General features: G+C 45.7%; 2 protein-coding genes across 8 annotated transcripts in view; both read left to right on the top strand.

The window, feature by feature from the left end:
- Positions 1-9744, top strand: part of LOC139773910 (uncharacterized) — a 394169-nt gene extending 384425 nt beyond the window's left edge. For all 5 annotated transcript variants that reach the window (XR_011718453.1, XR_011718452.1, XR_011718466.1 and 2 more), the window contains one exon: positions 9055-9744. Coding sequence is in view for 2 of the 5 variants with exons in the window: in XM_071708727.1 (XP_071564828.1) it covers positions 9055-9230 (176 nt within the window). In the remaining 3 variants the exon portion in view is untranslated. The remainder of the gene's footprint in view (positions 1-9054) is intronic.
- Bru3 (bruno 3) overlaps positions 1-22536 on the top strand; it is a 268358-nt gene that overhangs the window by 17922 nt on the left and 227900 nt on the right. The gene's annotated exons all lie outside the window — the stretch shown is intronic.

The raw sequence follows: 22536 nt of genomic DNA, 5'->3' as shown, positions 1-22536 counted from the left end.
GCCTTCCGGCTGTCCATTTCAACCTATTGGCAAGTGCTTCGGAGCACATTATATTCTCGATTTATTGGATAGGCTTGCGAATTGGTGTGTGTGTGTGTGTGATAGAGAGACGAGAGAGAGAGAGAGAGAGAGAGAGAGAGAGAGAGAGAGAGAGAGAGAGAGAGAGAGAGAGAGAGAGAGAGAGAGAGAGAGAGAGAGAGAGAGAGAGAGAGAGAGAGAGAGAGAGAGAGAGAATGAGAAAAAAAGCAGATAGAGAAGAGTTAGACGCACTACTAGTGCGAGACGGAAAAGGTCGTCGTTGAAGAGAAAAAAAAAAGAACAGGGAGAAGGAACGAGCGGAGACCATCGTATACTCAGAAGGACGTGGACACGAGCGGCAACAAACACTCTCGTGCGTGGTCCCCTCTTGGGGAAAAGCTCCCGGCTACGACTCATTCCCGTGGTCCGTAAAGAGGCTAAGGGTGCACTGGGGGTACGCGGGGACGAGCGAGCCAGGAACGTATAAAATGAAGACCAGGTCTGAAATGATAAAACTGAGGATATTTCTAGCTTACGCCGGTATAAAGGGAGGTCTTGGCGAGATGGAATGTCCCCGGCTGGGATGGCAGGGAGGCTAGATCGAGTCTCTTTCATATATGGACAATATCACCAAAATATGGTCAGTTTTAAGAACCATCCCGGCTCCGGGAGTGGCTCCTCTCGTCGTCGTAGTGATTTCCCGCGCCGCGTTTATATACAATCCCTTCTCTCTCTCACTCACTCTTTTTCTTTTTCTTTTTTCCGCCTCGCGAGGGACACCCATCGACTCTTTGCACGCCCGTTGAACTTTACGAATTTTATTTTTCGCAAGGGCGGAGCGCGCGGCGCGGCGGACCGGGGAGCGCCACTCGCCTTTAATAAAGTTACACGCATTCGTTCCACCTCTATGAATACGTAAACGGCTGGGCGCTTATACCCCGATAGAAATATCCTCTTTAAAAGCGATTCCTTTCAGGATCGCATTTGCAGCGCGCACGGACGCCAAGTGGAACGCGACGTGGGCATGCCTTAAATCCTGGGATATGCCCGGGCAACTACGGAAAGAGACGGAGAATTATGAATAAGACGCGGCGTTTATCTCGGAACGAGGTACGATAAAAGTATCCGGTATGTGGATATATCGTCGGAATTGCCATCCCGCTCGAATACCGAGCGTGGAGAGCGGGCGTATCTTTTGATTCGGTTCGCGACGGAGGAGGTTCGTACCGTTTCCTGCCGTTTCTGGCGCAGCCGCGCGACGATAGGAGAGACCGAAGCCCACGAAGATCCGCTCATTTCCATCGCAGGATGAGAGATTAAGGCTACCCGATACTGCCCTACGCCGCGCGCGCTATTGTCATAGAGCGAATTGCAATTTTGGGTGTATAAAGAAGCGCGCAGATGGATCTCGCGGAGATCCTTGCTGCTGTCGCGCTGCTAACACTCGTTCCGCGCATTAATGCGGAATGAGATTACTTAGGTACGTGAGAGAGGGTCGCCTTCCAAGCTATCTAGCACTGTTAATTTAAATTGACTATCGTTCTCGAAATAATGGCGGTGTCTTTGTCGCCTTTGCGCCAAGCTCCTACTCCCTTCGTCCTCGCCCTTCCAGGTCGTTGGTGCTCATTTTCGTTCCTCTCGCACCTCCCCGCCCGCCCCCGCTCGATCCCTGCGTTCTTCTCCTTTGAACAAGCGGGGAACTTCGCGAAATTGTATTTCGTCTCCAAATTAACAATTACATCGTTTTAAAAAGCTGCGCACTCCGGCTTTTAAGGGTTCTTCCTTCTGCAGTCGTTCCGTCGAATAGCGAGAGGAGCGATGGCCGAGGACAGAAGGCGGAAGCGAAAGCGACGCCGAGGACGCGACGTCCGGGGTAAGGGACATCCCGTTAAAAAACTCTTTCAATTATTTGCCGCACTAACGCACCCAGCGAACTTTTAGTTTTTAATCTGGCAGCCACGACGTGGCTATCGGGAAAATGAAAAAGGGGAAGGCTAGATGGGCCGCGTGTCCCTGCTCGAGCCTCTGCGAAGCGAACCCCGGTGTTCGGGGGTCAAAGAAAATTCCTGGACCTTAAATTGCTTTCGAGACTTTGTGCCCTCTTTCGCTTTCCACCGACCGACGATGGAAATGCTGATATCTGTATTAAAAATGTAGTCACGCGCTATATTCACATGTCCTCCTAAACGTGTCTCCGTCGCACTTGTGTGTGGTACATTGTTGTATATTTGTCCTCGCGTTACGTCTGATTTTTCCATTTTTCAATAATATCGTATCGTTTGCCAGGGTTATATCAAGAAGTCGATCGAGGCACGTCCTCGCCCTCGTGCTGCGCGAATGAATCTTTTCATCCCGGAGCAATTTCCGCGAAACAGTTTTGCGCACGCAGCTGTTGGTAGGCATTATCGTTTGGCGTCCCTTCGCGATTTTGCGCAAATCAAATGGCGGCTCCGACACGAGCGTTCGGCTTTTTCTTTGATGCCCTTTCGAGCCTTCGCCATGCCGGAGAGAAGGCAGTCGAGTGAGAGCGTGCAGCCATCCCTTGGCAGGGGGTGGCGGTTGGCGAGGCGATCGCGACGTAAGGGGCGTTCGAAGCGATGCTATGCGATGCCTCGACGCCTCGTACCTTCGGCCCACACAAAGGTCTCTCGCGTTATTGGCAGACCGCTTTACCGCGTCACCCTCCGCCGTCTCCTTCCTCTTCCCACACCCCGACACCGTTCTGGACGTGTTACGTCGAATATTCCACCGTATCGCCGGATCGCAAGATTTTCTTTCTCGCCCTCCTTCGCTCGATAGACGAAGGAAAGATCCGTCACGTTGCTCGTGAAAGCCGATATCTTCTCTGTGTAACCTCTGCAAAGTCTGGGCTATCCCCGACGTTGCTAGAATTTTGATGGCACGCGGAAAAATCAATCGCTGTGACTTGGAGTTTTGGGAAAAATATACGACCTCGAAGGTAGCCGATAAATATATTCGTTCGCGGTAATTCCTCTAGATCCTCTCTCTGTTCCTCCCCCTAGCCATATATTTCTAGACATATTTGGGATATATACATACACCGAAGAGATATACAGTACGTTTCTACTGATTTCTATACTAGATACTGGAGTATGGCGAGGTAACCGGGCGTTTCTATTGGTCCTCTCTTGTTAAAATAATACTTGTCGAACGGACTGCGAAAAATATCTTCAAAATAGCAGACACGGTGCGAGTGCCGCGAACGAAATCCCTTTATTTACCCATGAACGAAAATCAACACGTGGGTAAAGTCGGAAACGCATACGCTCGCACAGGAAATACGCATGCGGCGGACAAAAACGTCTGGTCAGCTTGCCGCAGAGCCCTGACGTTACACCCGTGGAAAGCACCGCAATTTGCGCGATTACGTTTTCGGTTTTCCTGTCGCGAGTCATACGAGAGTTTCTACCCGCATCCGGCATGATGGAATATTACCGAGCAAAACGGCTGAAACTCCGCCACATAAATCAGCTGGACCCCCAGGGTGATTTATTTATTTGTTAAGAGGAATAGAACTGCCACTGTCGACGGCTCGTAGGAAGTGAGTCTGCGCATATTACATACGTAAGCCTGGAAATTGCTTTAGGAAGAACGCATGCTGCAATATTACGGGAATGTATACGGAATAAAATATTTTAAGCGTGAACAGCGGCAGTTCTTCGTCAACGTCGATGACATTGAACATTTCTTTGTAAAATTCTTCTTCCATGAATCAGATAAGCACGAAAATGTGTGATAAATAGAAATTTTGCTGTTTAAAATACAGAGAAAAAAGCCTGATTGATATACACGCATTTTCGTATAAGTCTCCTACAGGAAATTAAATCCGCGTTGTGTAATTAAAAATTGTTTACCTCAAACAAGTTTATACCACATTTTGGAGACTGTCTTATTCAATGTATCTTATTCAATTATAGAGACTTAAACGCGCGGCGAAGCGTTGAAATGCGTCGAGCTTGTTACATAGGTTTGTTACATCAGCTCTCCCATACTCGCATACTGTGACATGCGCGTAGCGTATGTATTCTTTCCGAGTTCGACGGTTTTGGCCTTTGTGTTCGAGCGGGTTAAAAGGAATAGAAGGTCGGTCGTAAAAAAAAGAGCCGGTGCGCCGAAAGAATTAGCTAATTGACGAAACCTCTCAGAAAGAAAAGAGCCGAGAGAGGAAAGCTTTTTCAGGGAAGACAAAGAAGTAAAGAACCAAACTTTCAGTTCTATTGTCCGCCCCGAACAATTTGATCCGCTTCAATATAGGTTGACTTTGTGAAACCCAAGGCAGAGCTTCGCGATTACTTACTCGAATAGAATTCCACGGCGTCGCGGATATCAGAGATATTTAAAACTTCTTTCCGCCCGCTTATAATAAATGCCTTCCTACACAAACCGTTGCAGCATCCGAATCCCCCTATTTGGTGCACGCGTATTTCGAGTTCGCGCCGTCCGTTGTTCGCGTTTTGAGCAATTTCACCCTTGACTTTTACAAACGATTACAGTCGCTATGTTCCACATTCCCCAACCTTCATAATCGCGAGCAATTAAGTGTTCTCGACGTGACTAACGCGCGAAGTAAGGCGCTACCTATCTGCGCATAGCAAATGCCCGCGCCAGATTTTCGATGCTACGTACAAGATACGCGAAGCGAAATTGTGAGAGCTAATGCGCCTGTCTGAATCGCTGCTAGACTCTTATGTCTTCAAATTTTCGGTACGTATCTAAATTATTGCTGAAGCCTCTTCAAACTTTCTAGAATCCTTCTAACGAGGCGAGATCGCAGATGTTACCTCTAATTTCACGATTACATGCAATTTGCACAAGTGCATAACAATTATAATTTCGCACATACGTGCGAAAATCACAAACAAAATGAGGTATTGTATAATTAAAAAGCAAGTGATAATAATTAATAGAATTAAATTAGAATTAAATTTAAAAAAAATTACTTTTTATATACTTTCGACTTTGTAAGTACAATCGTCTTTTGTTGGAAGCCTCTCAAGCCAGCTATCTTGTTATCATAGAATATTGCTTAGACGATTTATGCATCACTTTGTCCGTAGAAATGCTGCAACATAAATACGCTTGAGTGCTATTGACAACTTATCATTATCGGAATACGTATACAGCCCCCAAATAGGATTTCCTTGTCAGTTATTATCATCGTTATTCCATATGCCAGCGACGTGGGCGTCTTTGTCGATCCGACGCTACATCGTATCAAATCCATCATAACTCCCACGTAACGAGATACTTATCGTTAGGGATGCCCTCAAATTGCCACTCATTGTTTTACCCTTATCGTACTTAGTTGCGACATATGGATGATTTACAGAGAAAACGTCGTACAGGAACATCTTGAATAATTTTCTAATTCATCGTAATGTACATCTCGTTTGAATATTATCATTATATACAATTAAATAAAATTGCACAGAGTGGCCTTACTTACTAATATTAACATAAGAAAACTTTCTACTAATATTATTAATAAAGTAAACACATCTTCCTTACAACTAAAATGCGCAAAATATAGAGTGATTCATAGAAAACCTCTTAAAATTAAAGGAAAAATAACGCGAAGAAAAAATAATTCTCCGAGCTACGTGTGACTTGAAATATCTTATGCCTCGCCATTTCAGACAAGGAAAAATTAATTTTATTTTATAGAGAAACACATCATTAAAATGCAGGTCGGAAATATTAAAATATTTTGTATATATTCAACACGTCAACGCATACCTTTACCAAACGTAGCTCTTGGTACATGGTCACCATGTCGACCGGGATACTGGACTGCGGGCGCAGTTTGTGCAAGGGACACGCCTCTGAATGGGGTATAATTAAGTCGCAACATCGACGCAGTCCCCCAACCGCGTGGCCCTTGGGAAAGGACGGGCAAGAACAAACACGGCTAAATGAGCGCCGCAGTTTCTCTCGTTACCGCCCGGCCTACAAGCTTGCGGGGTATCTTCTATCTTCGGCGTCGTTATCAAGGACTTTGTGGACGGCAGAGCGCCCAACTTGTTCATTTCTGAAAACTCATCAAGGTCGCGCGAATCTATCGATGGTTCCCTCGCATGGTCCATAATTTCGTTTCGCGACGCACTCGCCGGAATCTCAATGCCGGTACACGAATGTCGACGATGAAATCACGACGCTCTCACTTGAATCGTGAGAATATATCTTCTTGCAATTCTATGTCGGTGGTTTTAGTAATTTTTTGTTCAAACAAAGAAATTAACCCGTTACTCTTAAGAATCTTATTTTACATAACTAAAATTATTCCATCAATGTCGAAACTCCAACTGGGCAGAAAAAATAGCAGCGTATAATAAATTTTTCTCGTGATTTCTAAATACAAATATGAAACGTAGAAACCTCTGTAGTATTTTTTTTTTCAAGCATTCAATAAAAGTAACGCTTTTATCATATTACGTACAATTATTTTAGTCGAGCAATTTATAGCAATGAAGTGACGGCAACGCAAACGAGAATACGAAATACGAAATAAGATGAAACGACACGATGCGGTGATGCATATGTCACGACGCGTTTAGTTGCACGCGGCGAGAAATCTTGATTGCGCCTTTTCACCAGTGCCTGGACATGTAGTAATAAGAACGAAACACGACTACGAATTATATGTACGAATCACTACGCCTGTACGTGAGAGCGAGCGCTTCTTCCTATACGTGTCCATTTCGTTGATTTTCAAAGGGGTCAATATAGTTTCCGCGCACGGAATATCGTAATTAAGAGCCGTTGGAAACAGTCTGTCGTCGATGGTAACCTGCTGACTTTTTTACGCGAGGCGGAGAGAAATATTGGCTCCATCGCTACCATTGTTTACGTCACACTTGGCGCGATTTCAATTGAATTAGCCGGAACGTGAAACGCTTGTGTACAGACTACGTGTTTGCGAAAGCTTTCAGCGCAATAACACCTAAATTTTTATTTCTTTGTTAGCTTAAATGACATAAGACAAACAAACTGAATATTTTATCGAAAACTTATTAGTGATGGCGCACGATTTTTTTTTTTAATGATTACGCAAGATAATAAAAACACTTGGGCGCACTCTGGAGAATAGACTGTCCAATGATTGCGATTGGTACTTGGTGCAAACTCTCGAGTTCGGTGGGCAAATTTCGTGAAGAATGAAGCATCCCCCGGAGGAAAAAGACGCGAGGCAGGATCGGTGAATGACTTTTCATTAAGGCTCGATTCATTCCTCATTTTTTTTCCCCTTTTCCTCCCGCTCTAGATGGTCACAGATAAATTACTGAATCTTTGGCACTTCTTTCTCGCCCTCAAGCTCTTCACGGACAATTTAGCTGCGCGGCGTCTTCCGCCTCTCGCTCGCAGAAGCGTGTCTTCTCTCTCGCTCTTCTCTCTCCTTTTCCTTCTCTGCCCGATACAAACTTTTAAATAAGACGCTTCTGGGCGAATTGACTTCCTTCCTACGACGACGATGCCGCTTTGAGGGAGTCGGTGCCTCGTCTGAGCGCCCTCCGTTTCTACCTTGCCTTGCCCCATCCCACGCCCTCCCTCTTCTTTGTTCCGTTCCGTTCTCCCTCAAGGAGACGTCGGCTATCGAGTGCATGTCATCAACATTGTTATTGTGGTATCAATTTCCGCCTGCGATTCCAATTACCCGGACTTCCCGCCGGTGTAAAATTCAGCCCTACGTCTGCGCGGACCCCAATGAAAACTCGGAACGAAGTTGAAAACGAAACGAATAACGGCGAGTTTATGAGGGAAAGAACGCTCCCTCTATACCTTAGTCGGCTGTTCTTGCGGAATATTTTCAGAAATTGACAATAATACGTTTATTTTCCTCGTCAGGTATTCCACGTATAACATTATTTGTGTTCGCAAACAACTTTATATTTTATGCGTGGTGCACCGCTCCGCAACTTCTGGGCTCTGCGTATTCGAATACTTATTTTGTATATCTATACCTTAACTCGTATTTTTTAACTCCGGTAACTTCATGCGAATATTATGCATGCTTATTTTTTTCCATTATTTTATTTTAATTGGGCAAAGATACATTCGTGACACGGAAATCGTGACCGATCTTTTTGAATATTAATTACAGTGAATTAACTTGCAAGGAGAGCCGTGTCGTTGATTTTCGAGTAGTTTCTGTTTGCGCAATATTCGCGAATGTTATGTCGAAACGCGTTCCGGGCAAAACTATCAGAATATCTAAGGATAACATTAGTAAAACGCCAAAGTCGAGACTCACCAAGAATGTGACTCGAAAATCACTTGTCTTCCGCTAATTAGAGCGGAGTGCTCTGCCATCTTTGCGGTCTTAAAGCATACGCGAACTTTACTCGAAGTACGACGGAAGAGCGTACAATCCCCCCGGCATACGTATACCCAACATTTGTTAAACATACCCGTTGAATGTACTCACGAAATTTCCATATATATGGAGTACAACGAATGTTATATCAGACATCGCGCGCTTTTGCCTGAATGCTCCTAATACACGCGGTAACGTTAAATGAAAATAATCGACATTCTTTCGACACACATTCGGCTTGAAACGTACTAGTCTAGGAATACACAGGCGTATATACACATGCCCTCGGATAGATCGATTTCGCTATTTGGTTATTCGACAGCTTCGGAATCCGGGCCGTGCCCGTGGGACAGCTGAAATGGGATCACGGTGGCTCGCTTTCGAAACGCGGCGAGGGGAAGGAGGGGGGGAGGGGGAGGGACGAAAGTTCGGACGATTTCATGAATCACAAATGAGGGACGAAATGACATTAAACTGGCGGACTTTCGCGCGTACAGCCAGCGAGCGAGCGAGCGAGGTACGTTAAGGCGATGCGTCGTGCGCTGGCAGCGCAAAAAGGAAGAAACGCCGCGCGATATCGTCTCGCGTAAAAGCCCCCTTATGGTGTTATCAGCATTTACGGCAGCTGTTTTGTCGCTAAATGTGCATTGAAACGAATGTGCCATTATCCTCACGCTAATTCAGCCTTATGTTCTTTGTTCCAGGTAAGTTCGGTAATCGCGCTACTGGGAGTACCTACCTTCGGGATTCCCGACACTTTGGTATCCTTAGCGTCGTGGAGGGGGGGGGGGGGGTGAGTTTTGCGCGCGATGTATCGCCGACTCCTTTTATAATCACGTTAACAGAGATTTCTCTATATAAATACACGCGAAAGCGGTAGATAAGGACCCACTTGCCAAACTTAATTTGGAAGAAACTTTCGGAATGAATGGTATTGAAATTTGAGTTTCGTCTTGTATCACTTTGCATAAAATCGTAGAAGTAGAATGTTATTCCACAATTTCGGTAACTAGGTCAGAATTCAACGCGGAGATTGTAACGATGAATTTCACAGAATTTACAGTTTCAGCAGAAATCTTCTCGCAAAGATATTTCGTATTATATGCATTTACGTATTATATTATTACGCGTGATTACAGTAAATTTCATGCGTCATAAAGATATCCGAAATAGCATCAAAAACCATAAAATTTCGAGGTCCTTTCTCTAGCGAGTAACGCTAACGTATGTTTCAAATGCGCTAAAGAGACAGTAAAACAATTTGATACGGCTGTTAAAGCCTTTGAAATAGGTAAAAATACATCCTGCGGAAACCTACCATGCGTGCGAATACACACAGCTATTTTCTTTTATGTTCTGTATCGTATAATAAAATACACGTACATTATACAAAATTCCACAATTTGTATCTATATTATTTTGCTTCCTTTTACTGTTTTGTTATATCCTATAACCACTCCTCTCCCACACACAATGTATTAAAAACCAGATATGATAATACTCTTTCGGAAAAGTTAGTTATTTTTATTTAGAAGCTTAAGCTAATCGTCTCCGCAAAAATATAACCTTTATTTTTTTATTCTGTAATTAACTGCTCGTAGTCTATTGAAATAAGTAGAAAAACGGCAAACGGGTGTTTTTATTCGCGGTAAGACGTCATGTCCGTTCTCCGACGAATAATTCACGGGGGAGCCTAAGCAAATACTTATCGATACTCCTGTATTTTCCTATCGCGGGCGATCAGTTCGCGTCCAGCCCCTTTATAACATAGCTTGCGCGATTTCCGCTTCTCGGTCGTTCTCGCCTCTCATGACTTTGACACTATCTTTAGATGCGTATGACCGATAGTCGATGACCGCAGTCGATTGTTCGATGCTTCAACTTTGCTCGATGGCACAATGGATCCATTTAGCCTACAGTTGGTCGTCTACTCGAAATCGTCGTCCCTTCCGCGCCCCCAAACCGCAGAAATGTTTGCATTTACCAGAGCCAGGTTGTGTATGTTCCCGGTGAAAGCTTTTGGGGTTGTTCGAAGTGTCAACTCGGAATGCGTCCATCTATCGTACGGTATACAACACACGGCCATCAGGACGAGAACCAGTGCCGGGATACTTTATCTTCGTACATCCAGGGACGAAAAATACTGCACGATCGAAAAAAATCGGTCCAATAAGAGAAAAACTCGGTATCTTATAGAGTCTCTCGGGAGTGAATCTTAAAATTCGGATCTTGGCTCAATTTTCTAAGACACTCTTTAAAATCGTATTAAAATAATAACCATCGTTTCTCGTTGCTATGTGCACGGATATACGAAACTGTTGTGCAACACATAAATGAAAATAACATCTCAGTATAAATAAAATTCAATATAAATTTTTAACGTAAGTGAAAATTAAGCCGTCGTAAGCGGTTGAAGAGAGAGGTTCGACTTATCACGATTTTTCAATTCTGTTATCGGACGCCAGACAGTACACATTATACGAGACGTTGCCTTACGGCAACAGTAACTAAGATGATATTTTATCCTTTCCAATCCCGATGTATCCTAGAGGTAGCTAGGCGCCTCCCGTAAATGCGGTTATTATGTTATCTCAATCCAGCAGGAGGGCGGCGTATCCATATGCAGGGAGCGCCCCTGGTATCGGATGAGTTCAGCTCAGACGGCGAGAAATACGCACATTATTTTTCCTGCTCTCATTTTTGTCACGATTTTAACAACCTTCGTTACGGCAGGGGAATTAGTATAATCTGTTGGCCGTCCTAATTAACGCTTAAAGCGCGGCGCCTTTTTTTTCCTCGCCTTACGGTTTTTCTCTCTTTCCGTCGTTAATTCTTTCACGGGAGACCGTTAATTTTTATCAACCTTCCTCGTGGAACTTGTACTCCCCGCTTTATTTCCAGCGGAGATATACACAGGTAATAATAATTCGGCGGTAATATATTTCTCGGCATGGTTATGCGATACGATATTGCTTCGTCGACACGAGTTCGATGATCGTAGCTCTGGATTTTACAACTAGATATGCTTTTGATCCCAGAAAGAGCTGAACATCGTTTAAAGAACGGTTGCATTGTGATATTGTATTTCATATTTTTCTATCCCTCGGGATTTACGGGATTACGTATACCGTATACCGTCATGTGTTTCTTGCATCGGAAATAATTCGGCGAGCACTATATTTGACTATCACATCTAGACACAAGATATTTCCAGCATAGAAAGCGTTTCCGCTTGCGATAGTGTCAAAAAATCGTGTTTCTCCGGCGATGTATTTCCATACGACGTACGGCATCCGGCCGTGTATGCTCGGAAGTAGGTACTCGATATTGCTTGAAAATTGCGGTGCACACATCGGCTGGTAATCGAGATAGCGCTGGATCAAAGAGGCTGTATAACTAAATACACATTTGGTCCTCGGGTCGTAGTGCAACGGGCAATATTTCGTGGTGGCGGCAGCATCAACGGTGACGATATTGGGTGGTGCGCTCTCACCGCGCCGATACCTTCAGCTAGTTGGCCTTGCTTAGACTCCCCGAGTTCGGAGTCCGGCACATTAACGGAGATAGTAGCTCCGCTCAAACGTATAATTGCGGGACGAGGCAATTGAGGGAGTCCCTTGGGAACCGGGGGCTCCCGCAAATCCGCCCGCCCACCAACTTCGAACCCCTTCAGTCCACACGTTTCTCCCGGCACAAGCCTCTCTCTCTCTCTCTCTCTCTCGGTAAGATGCCCCTTTCCTCGATTGAGTCGCCTCCGCACGACCGCCTCCTATCTTCTCTCTCGCGGCAGATAACCGAAAACGATGATATTACGTGTCCAATCCCGCGCGTCAGACCGGTCTCTACGTCTAGTTGCGATTATCCCTTGTCCTCGTACAGATTTTCGTTCCTTCTTGGAGGTTTCCGTCTTGAAATCCTCCTATATGTTTTCCCACTTCTTTTCTATCGCGATAGTTCACTTATACTTTGCGGCAGAACGAGACGTGACAAACGAAAGCAAAAATGACGTGCCGCATATTCTCTATCGATTAGCAATGACTGTAAATAAAAATCGCAATTATACTTGAATTATTTCAAATCGTGAGAGAGAGAGAGAGAGAGAGAGAGAGAGAGAGAGAGAGAGAATTTCGGTACGTAAAGAATTATCGAATAAATGACGAGACATATTAATGAACCGTATCGTTTTCCGTTCGTTTCGCACTGCAATCACTCCGATGTTATTTATTCCTTTGATGTACACACAGCACCCGAGCGCGCGCCATCGATGAATTCAGCGCGTGGTATTTCGGCGAATCTAATATAATGAAATGTAACTTCAAACGGTTAATATATCGAACGATCGCCGCGTTACGCTACGTCGCCGTCGATGGGGGGCACACAATTTAACGAGGCGTCGAAACTATGACGGATATCACGCTGCCCTCGGAAATTCCAGACATATCGTCCCAATTTTCTGCGCGTACGCGGCTAATGAGGTATGGCTGCATTCACTTGCAGGCTACGCGCCTCTCTGTCACTTTGATCGTGCATAATACACCAGGCTAGGTTACGGAGAGGGACCATATAACTAATTATATACTATTACGCGCCTGATTTCCCCGCGGGCGAAAAATAGGGGAAATATATCAGAAAGCCTCCGACGAGAGTAATAAGTGCTATTAAGATCCGCCACCTCGCGCTCGTTCCCTCCCCCCCGCGCTCTCCTTCTCCGTCGCGCAACGCGAAAACCAAGACCGGAAGGAAGAGAAGGAGAGGAAAGTCCGAGAAAAAAGAAAGAAAGGACAGAAACAACGCGGCCGAAAGAATATAAAGAAAATAGCTTATCCTCCCGTCAACCAGAACTGCTTTCGGGTGCATTGCTTATTAATGACCGCTATACTTCTTTCGGATGCTGCATGCCCCGATACGTCTCGAATGACCGAGGGGAGAAACTCGATTCGTGGAAACGCTATCGCGGTACCTCCGTCCGATACACGTTTTCCGTCGTTTTTCTTTCTCCTTCCTAACCACTCTCGTCAATGTGAATTAAGCGCGTTAATTCGGCAACAAGTGCGCGAATCAGAGATTTCACGCCAATTAAGTCGGATAATCGGGCACTCTTTTAATAATTCAATGAAATTTCAGCGACTCTAATCGATACCAAAGATATTATTTACTGTCTTTGTGGCCGATCGCTTTTTGCGCGTCAAATCTTCATGGTCTTCGTTTAAGATAGTTGCTTGATTGCAATTTTGACTGTAGAGCTGCGCACGGTTGTCTTATCGGATTTAGCAGAGTCTAGACTCCGGGCGGAGAAGGGGAAGAAAGCGGGGAGGGAGAAAGCGAATACCCTGGTTAGGTGGAAAGTTAAGGTTGGGTCTTTACTTAACCGTAATCGGAAGATATTGCCGGCAGCACTGTACCAAGGGCACTTTACCAGCCGCCTTAAGAAAGCACTAGCTTCGCGAGGCCCGGTAACGCCAGTCCGGACCGTTATTAAAAGAACCCCCTTTATCTCAGCTTCTCTCTCTCTCTCTCTTTCTCTTTTCCCTCTCGCTTTCTTCCTCTTCCCTTGTCTTCTTCGCCGAGATGCCGCTTCCAGTCACTCTCGTTCCCTTTGAAGCTAAGCGTATTTCTATGTCAACCTTTGTACTTTTTAGCGAGGGAACCTACGGCGCCAATGGGTCTACTATGCGCGCCTCCGTAACGTCGCAAGGTAACGTCCGTTTCAGCGAGCGACCGCGCGCGCCTTAATGGCGCTTCTTAATTTCTTGGGGTGAGACGGGATCTCAAAATAGTTACGGACGAGATGCAGCAACAGGAGATTGCAGGGTCTCTCCGCAGGGACAAATACCGGAATGACGACGCGTTTCATTCGCCCGTTCACCTTCCTTTTTTATAACTCTCCTCTCTTTTTTAATTACAGTTTATTCCGCGAGCGCTTAACGTTTTATTCGTCAACACGGAGAACCCGTAGGGAAGATTGTCGGAAAATTTCGACGTGCAAGTAGATGAGTGATGGAGTTTTTATAATCCATTGTTAAACGTCATCGGTCACGTCAAGTCGCGTTTTTCACGGTGGACGCTACCGGAAATTTCGCGTTTGATCATACTACCTCTGACTACCTTCCACAGGGTGACGCTAGAAAGTTGACACTTCCGGGTCGCGCACCCGATGCCCATAAATTCCCGCGGCGGCGACACTTTTCATCAGGCTCTGATTACTTATTCACGCGCCGACGAACGCGGCGATAGAAGAGCGCAGACGACATGTGAGTGAGAGTGATGTGCACATGTGTGCGTGTCTCTGTGTGTATGTGCGACCTGCTCGCACAGCTCGGCGCTGCCACTGTGATTGATAATAATGCAAGTCCGACGTCGACGCGCTAGCGCCTGATATTACTGAAACATTATTTACGGGGGTAAAATGAAATTTTTCGATCCCAGAATGAAAATTATAATGGAAAGCGTGCAGCCGATAAACCGAGGGTACGTTCGCGTGTAACAGGCAAACTCGTTACATTGACGAGAAGTTCGAAATTCACAGATTATCAAAACTGTTGAAAGCTATGAGAAATGCGCGATATCTCTCACGTGTTCCACAAATAATTTTCATATTCAATATTATCTGTACAAGTATGGCACAGACTCCCGCATTCATTTCTCCCACAGAACGACCGTCTTCCACGATTCGTTCCTCTTTTAGGAAGTTATTTCTATACGTTCGTATGAATTTTATTTTCGAAATTCACAATTCCCCGCAAATCCACCGCAATTATTAATTACATTACACGATTTGGGCACGTCAAGCGGATTAAATTCTCGTCCCGCGTAATACCTTCGACCAGTCACCATGAAAATACCGCCTCCCCTTCCCCTTTAATTTAAGGGTCGTTAGATATTAACCAGGCTAAAATAAATCCGTAGGACGGCGAGGACTATGCCTTGCGCCAGAGCAGCAGCCCCGTATTTCCACGTAGCTACCTCGTTTGTGAAATTTGCGTACGTGTGCATCCCTAGACATTCGACATAGTTATAGCGCGTGTTACATGTACACGTGTGCGCCCGCAAAGATCTTATCCTACAGAATAGTAGCGGATACATCACACGCAGAAACGAGAGAGAGCCCCTTGTTGTCGCGCGTTTCACCCCCTGTCTGCGTCCCTTTCACCTCTCATCTTCTCTGTCTTTGTTCCGTCGGGGAACAACGACGCGACACCGTTCCGACTGCGACTGTCCTGTCACACCCCCGTACACTCCCCGCTTCTCGTCGTCGTCGTCATCGCCGCCGCTACCGCCGTCGCCGTCGCCGTCGCCGTCGTCGTCGTCATTCCCCGCTGCGCCTGCTGCTCGTCTCTGAAACAGCAGGCTACACAACTATCATATTCCCCCTTATTTTTTGCAGCGCTGTCATGCGACGCCATATATTTTGACGTCCGTATTCCCTTCTCCCCCATTCGGTGCCTACATGCTATGAGATACACCGTGTGTCAACCGTGTGCAGGTGCAACGCGTCCGGGCATCATTTCCACAAGTTATCGCCGGTACCTCTTTAAACGCATGCAACGTTCGCGCTCCCCTCGAAAAATTTTGCCGTAGACGCGCTGTAATATACATACGCGTATATTTTCCGATTTAAGAAGTAGATAAGGTCCGTTAACGGAGGCAACGCCGTAATACCGAAAGTTCCACAAAAGTTCCAACAATACTGATACTTTTATTACCATTATGTTCTCTTTTCTACTGATTTCTATAAGAAACATGAAATATTTATCGCGCGGATTCCATTCCTTTGAAGAATTTCTCCTTTCGCAGAGGAGTTTTCCAGCTTTCCGCCACATTTCATGTGACAAAAGATAATGATTGCGCTCTGTTTTTTTTTCCGCGACTCGACCCCGAGCGCCGAGAAGCTTCGCAAGTCTGTGATAGTAGAACGGATTGAAGGTGCGTTCCGCGGGCGGAACGGCGAAGAAAAAGGAAGAAGGGACAGAGATAGTTAGGGGGGTTGTTTGTCTCTGCTTCCGTCTACATGGCTTCGACTACGCCATTGAATCAAGTCGAACGGAGCCGCGGGCTGTTGTGTAAACCCTGGGCCTTGATTGAAAAGCTCCGCACTCAAATATTGGATGATAAATCAGAGAGAGTCCAGAGAGTTCCGGTATCTCGGATTGTATGCCCTTTGCGAATGCTCATATAGGCGTATCCGTCCGTGATTAGCGTACAAATACCTCGAATAGTCGGAAAGCAATGATCAGGATGTTCCGAAGCTAATTGCGCGGCAAATAGTACATCGCCTATGTTTGCGGCGATAGTTCTAGGCATGAGCCTCCACGCCGCGCCGCGCTCGCTGAATTATTCATAAGCATCGTCTCGCGCCTCGCATCGTTACGTTCCACGGCCTCGACTTACATCATTACGCATTGGATGGGACGAATCGGGTTATCGTAGCGAATCTGTGGTCTCGCGTATCATCCTAGGATTCTGGGAAGACGGATCCGCCAAGAATGAGCCTCCGGCTAGCGCACGCGCGCGCGAGTCAAGTTAATATATCGGAACATATCAGATGTAAATCGACAGGCAATGGCATTGACGTGCTACGTGCCATCTTCATGTCTCACGCAACGTTCACTGCACGACTTCCGATCTTCGTACACCCTCTTTGCGTCCCTTTCCTTGTCACGTATTCCTTTTCTACACTGCCTCGTCGCTCTACCTATCCCCTTTTCACTCTCTTCTGGCTCCTACTTTTCTCTCTCTCTCTCTCTTTTCTCTCTGCTTCTCGTTTTTCCCCGCATGCTGCTCGCGCATCCGAGAACACCAATGCGCGAACACTTTCCTGAACACCTTCCCCGCTAATACCGACATTGCGACCGAAGTAGGCAGATGCGGGGCACGAGGGGACGAGGGGGTTGCGTGCTATAGTAGTTTCTCGTCTCCTATTTCCCAGCAATTCCACGTCGTTCACAAATTATCCCCTTCGCGCGCACGCCGTACGAAAGTGGCGGAGCTCGCCCGACATTGCCGCCAACGCCGCCCCCTACGGAAAAGGGGTGACGGCCTCCGAGAATGGCGACGGTGCCGGCTCATATTTAGCCATCGTATAAATCCGGCTCCGGCTTCAAGGAGAGGTTTAATTTTACACGGAGGTTGCAGAGGCCTTCTGTGACGGGGTTACAACATGTAGGAGCGCGCTACGAGGTTGCCGACACACCGACCCAACGACCCATCTTCATATGATCTGGTCCACCGATCCGAGAATTCCAATTATAATCGAACAACGCGTTTCTCTCTTCGGATTAGCAGTAAATTGATATATATACATGTAATCTATCCTCCTTTGATTAACAGTTCCATTTCATCGCCCTATCTGCTACCTTTCGTTAATGATTCAATTCTATATTGTGATCATGTTTGTAGACCGCGAAGATATGTACAACAAGCTGTCGAAATGCAATAATTGTGCATATACGTATAAGCAATGCTATGATAGATATAACGGAAGGAAATTTGCAACATTGTAAATTATGTAACGAATACATGTTGGAATAACGACAGTGTACACATACTAATTTCTCCGTTGGTAATACCCCGGTAGTTGCTCGAATGTCCTTCGAGGAATGCGAGTCCCGGCGGGAGAGATAATGAAATGAAATACGCTAGAAATATTTAATAAATTTCCGCAGCTTGCGAGATGCAGCTCCTCCGTGGCATCCTGGTCCTTAGCGAATTCTCCTTTAGATATTCCGCGCGCAGATTAGAGAGCCCTGTCTCCTCCCTCCCCATTTTTCTCTATAATCTCTTCACCCCATGATTTCATATTTTCAAATTCTTCCGCTCCATCTTTTAAGAACGCACTTCCGTAGCGTCGACGCTTCTCGCTCGATTTAACGAATACGTGTTTGAGACACAACGCGTTTTCGCATTCTACTCGATAACTGCGATATTTTGATTAGTTCGCTGCTACATTCGTTTGGCAGAAGCGTTCTGTTTTCGACAATCGTCACCGCTTGTTTTTCTCGTAGGAAGATCTTCCCGGAACAGCGATTTCGCGTGGTCCGCGCGCCCAAAGAAATATCGCCGGATAGCCTACGTCAATTGTACGATACAACTTTATACAATCTGGAAAACGCGGCCAAATGCATACACATGCAGAACGATCCCCACACGCTTTTACAATGTCGAGAACTTTTGCATACGCGTATAATTCCACGCTCGAATCGGGCGGCGCGCATCGTACCGCGCGTCAATCCACCCGCGGTTCCTCGCCTGTAATCCCCGATCGTTTGACCGGGGCATTCGATATTTTCACCGGTAAAACGTACGCGCGGCAGGCTTTCGCGCGAAACATGGTTTTATCTGGTGGGCAGTAGCGAGCAAAAGGGAGAACAATTTTGTCGGGACTTTCGGCGAGTGCCCTGGCGCAGGTTGAACTACGAAAGCCATCATTTCGAGGTGAACAAATCCTGTTCGATGCAGCGATTCCGTTAGGAATCGTTGGGCATTTTGCTACCCTGATGGCATCCGTTAAAGATATCTGCCCGTACAGGCAATCGCACATTGTGAGAACCAATTATGAGGCGACTAACTACGGAAAACGGAGCTCGCGAGAGGCGCTTCAACTCGACGTCTCTCCCTCGTTTCCTATTTCTTCTGCATCAGCACGCTGCACTCAATCCGGACGTAACGTCGCGTAAGCGCTTTTACGATCGTGTTCGAGTTACGATAGCGACCGTCACGCCGCGAGCTCTCGAGTCGAGAGCAGACGACGACGACGACGACGACCGCCTCGTTCGATTCCATCGTCGAATTTATCGACGAAAAACAACGCGCCGCGTACCGATCTGCTCTTCCGAGCCTTCCCTTCTGCTTTCCCGGAAATAGGTATTTCATCGGCATTCAAATTGATTGCAAGGCCATCAAAAGCTATGTCGATTCTCTTGTCCTTTCTGTTTCGCTTGACGGCAACGTCAATCTTTGCGGCTTATCTTCGCCTTCTCTCGTCTTCGAGGATTTGATCGATTAACGCTACGACGATATTGTGAATTATGAAAGAATCGATGTTTCGACAACGAACGCCAGCCAATAGGCAGCGCATCTTCTATATCCGCATTAATCTTTATCTTTACGCGTTTTAACGAGTTCTGTTTCTCATCAAGCATATCGAGCACAAGCAAATGTCTAAATAAGAATAATCTGGTATATGGGGCACACGTAGATAGAATGTTTTCTGTTTGTTCTAGAGCCCTCGTGTTCCTTTTTAACTAAGTTTCTTCTACTTTCCGAATAGCATTAATTAAAGAGCAATAAAAGTTGTCACAGTGACGTTTCAGTACAGAGAACCTTTTGTACCTATCCACGCTCAAGAATTAATTAGAACCTAGCAAAAAACGTGAGCCGCCGCTACCTATTGGGCCACTTAAAATATAATCAGAAGAAAAAGAGAGAGTATTAAGGACGATGTATCTCTTCCAAGAGATCCATCTTTTGCAAGAGATATTTTTTTTCCCGCTCTATCTCTTCACGAAGGTTCCGGGATGAGAGATGCTGGTCTTCGTCATCGAGGGTTCTCTCGCCGCTGAAGTTCCCTCTTACCGGTAATGTCGGAGGATACCCATCGTTACAGTACCTCACATACGAGGCTCGTACGGGCACACGTACACATATACAGATAGGAATCTGCGCAACATTCGCAGAACGCGCACACAAACACGATCTTACACATGCGCATCGTCGACATCGTTGCAAACGGCTTCGCTACGTTGGGTTGCATTTGCATATGAAAACCAGGAAGTCTCGAGGCTTGCTCGCCTCTTACTCGCGAAGGCGAAGAACGAGGGGGGTTATCGTACGCCGGGTACTGGGACCAAAGCAAACCCCCCGCCGCGCCGGAGAGTAACGGAGGATGCTGCACCACTATCGCGGCGACAGAAGCTGCTGCTGCAGCGCGCAAGGGTGCTCTCTCGCTTCGGCCGTCTTAAATATTCAATGGCGTCACGTTCTCGACTCGGCATGCAGATTAGCAGCGGCGAATCACATGTTCCCGCGCCAAGGCTTGATTTTGTATCCAGACTCGCGTTCCTCCACTCTTCCCCCCTCCCCCTCCGCTTGCCTCGTCGCACTTTCTCTGACGCGCGCTTTCCATCTCCCCCCTCCCCCCATGTCTTGCGTCTCTCGATGGTTCTAGTTTCCACTTAAATGTTCATCAGTGTTTCTCCGGCGTAACTTTCTGATCTCTCCAGATACGAGGGGCGGCAAGAATTTCTTACTATTAAACTCGAAGAAGCCGCTATCACGACTATGGCACCCTTGTGTCGAGTATAATAAGGAGAATAATACATTTAAAGCTATGCTTTATGTCAATAAGAAACTTCGAAACTTTCATGTGCAGAATATTTTAGAAGTTTAGCTTTGATGACAGATTCTTCGATGAATCGAAAAAGAAATATTTGAGATAGTATCTCGTTCAATAAATAAATTATAAATCGAAGCTAAAGAAAAGATAATATTTTCTAGAATATACGTTCAAGATATTTCAAAGTTGATTGATCAAAAGAGTCGTTTAGTCACTGAAGCAAAGTCTAAAGTTGAAAAATACATCAGTCGAGAGAGATTTTTTCTTGCGCACTCTATACATGTACATTCTATACACGTGCGGGTACCATGGAAATAATGTTTGCGTAATATACGATAGCGGAAACGGAATAATTGCACATCTTTAAAGTTTGTATGTTGCGCGGTGCTAAGTAACCTCTCGCGTCATAATGCAATCCGGAAAGCTTTGTGCAAATGGTTGCCGCCGTAGGTAGGTAGGTAAAGCACGAGAGACCGCTGACAGACGAGCGGAGGAAAACACGTAGAAGAAAGGAAAGGGCGGAAAGGCAAAGTTACTTTATGTTTCTTAAGTTTCCTTTTAGCCACGGCAGACCCAAGTTGACTGTTCGGCCCCGTAAGGTTACTCCATATAAATGCAAAGGGATCCACGGCTCTTTCGTGTTGTTAACGTAGCTTCCAACCTCCCTCCCCCTCACCACTTTCCCTTCCACCCCCGCCCCCTCTTATCCCCTTCGCCGTTCCCTTTCGTCATTGCTACGTCAGGAGAACGGCGGATGCCAAGTGAGTCGAAGGCAGAAGCCCATTAAAATCCGCAAAAGCGACCGGTTTGAAGCAAAGCTGGAAAAAAAATTTAATGTTTCTTTGTACCAAATCGCTGTGAAAGGGAACGAGCGAAGTTCTTAACTCCCCAAGTTTTATACTCACTTTCATTCCATCCGCCTTTATTAAAACAAAGATCGGGACCAACTTTCCACCGACGACATATTTGCAGGATTACGAAAGAAAAGACAAGAAAGAGAGAACGAGAGAGACGTCAGATGTTATATACGACTAACTTGTATGAGTTACACGGATGCCATATTGTTAAATATATCCTTTCTTTTTTGTATTACGCACGTTTTAATAGATTTCTGCGTGTTCCCGATATTAGGCTATAAATTCGTTAACACGAAACCGTTAAAGCTCCACAAGTAGATTTCTTTCAATTACTTAACATTTTGTACCTAATCCTATCTCAAAGAACTAAATTCCGATTACGCTTGCAATCGTCTCCCACAGCAGCTTACTCTCTATTTCCCCGTTATTCTTTCGCACGTTGTCTTACCGGCGCTCTCGGGCAACTGTTGTTTTTCGTTTTCGCGCCACGGATCTTTAGTTTTAATTACCGCGGAGGCCTGACGTTTATTGCTGCTTCTTGTGGCGTTTGCCGAGCACGAGGGATGAGTTCGGGGTGAGTTTCGCTGTTAGGGGCTGCATAAACCTTAGGGCTGCTCGAAATTGTTCGGAGATGAATTCCCAAAAGTAGACAGGTTTCGAAACAAACTTCCTACGAGGAATAGCGTGAGAATTCACAAGAGATGAATTATCCTATAAAATTATAACGCTTAAGAATATTTGAGAGGGCATTTCATTAGTCAATTAAATCGTATACTTATTAAATAACTAAGTAAGTTTAATACGCATACGAAGTACAAGAGAGAATTGTGACAGATCTAGTTTCGGCTTTTACGCCAAAACTGCTGATCAGTATTTTTCGTGTTTCCATCTTTCTTAACTATTATATCAATAAATGATGTGTAAGCGGTGTCATATATCCTCATTCAGTCTCTATTTTCGAAGCTGGTACACTTGTTCAGAAGTACTCGATACATCGC

This window comes from Temnothorax nylanderi, unplaced genomic scaffold (genome assembly GCF_030848795.1).
Source record: "Temnothorax nylanderi isolate EJ_2023f unplaced genomic scaffold, tnyl_v1.0 TNYL_tig0004_pilon, whole genome shotgun sequence".
Taxonomy (NCBI): Eukaryota; Metazoa; Arthropoda; class Insecta; order Hymenoptera; family Formicidae; genus Temnothorax; species Temnothorax nylanderi.
The sequence above is the reverse complement of the archived record's forward strand: the minus strand, read 5'-3'. Positions and strand labels throughout refer to the sequence as shown.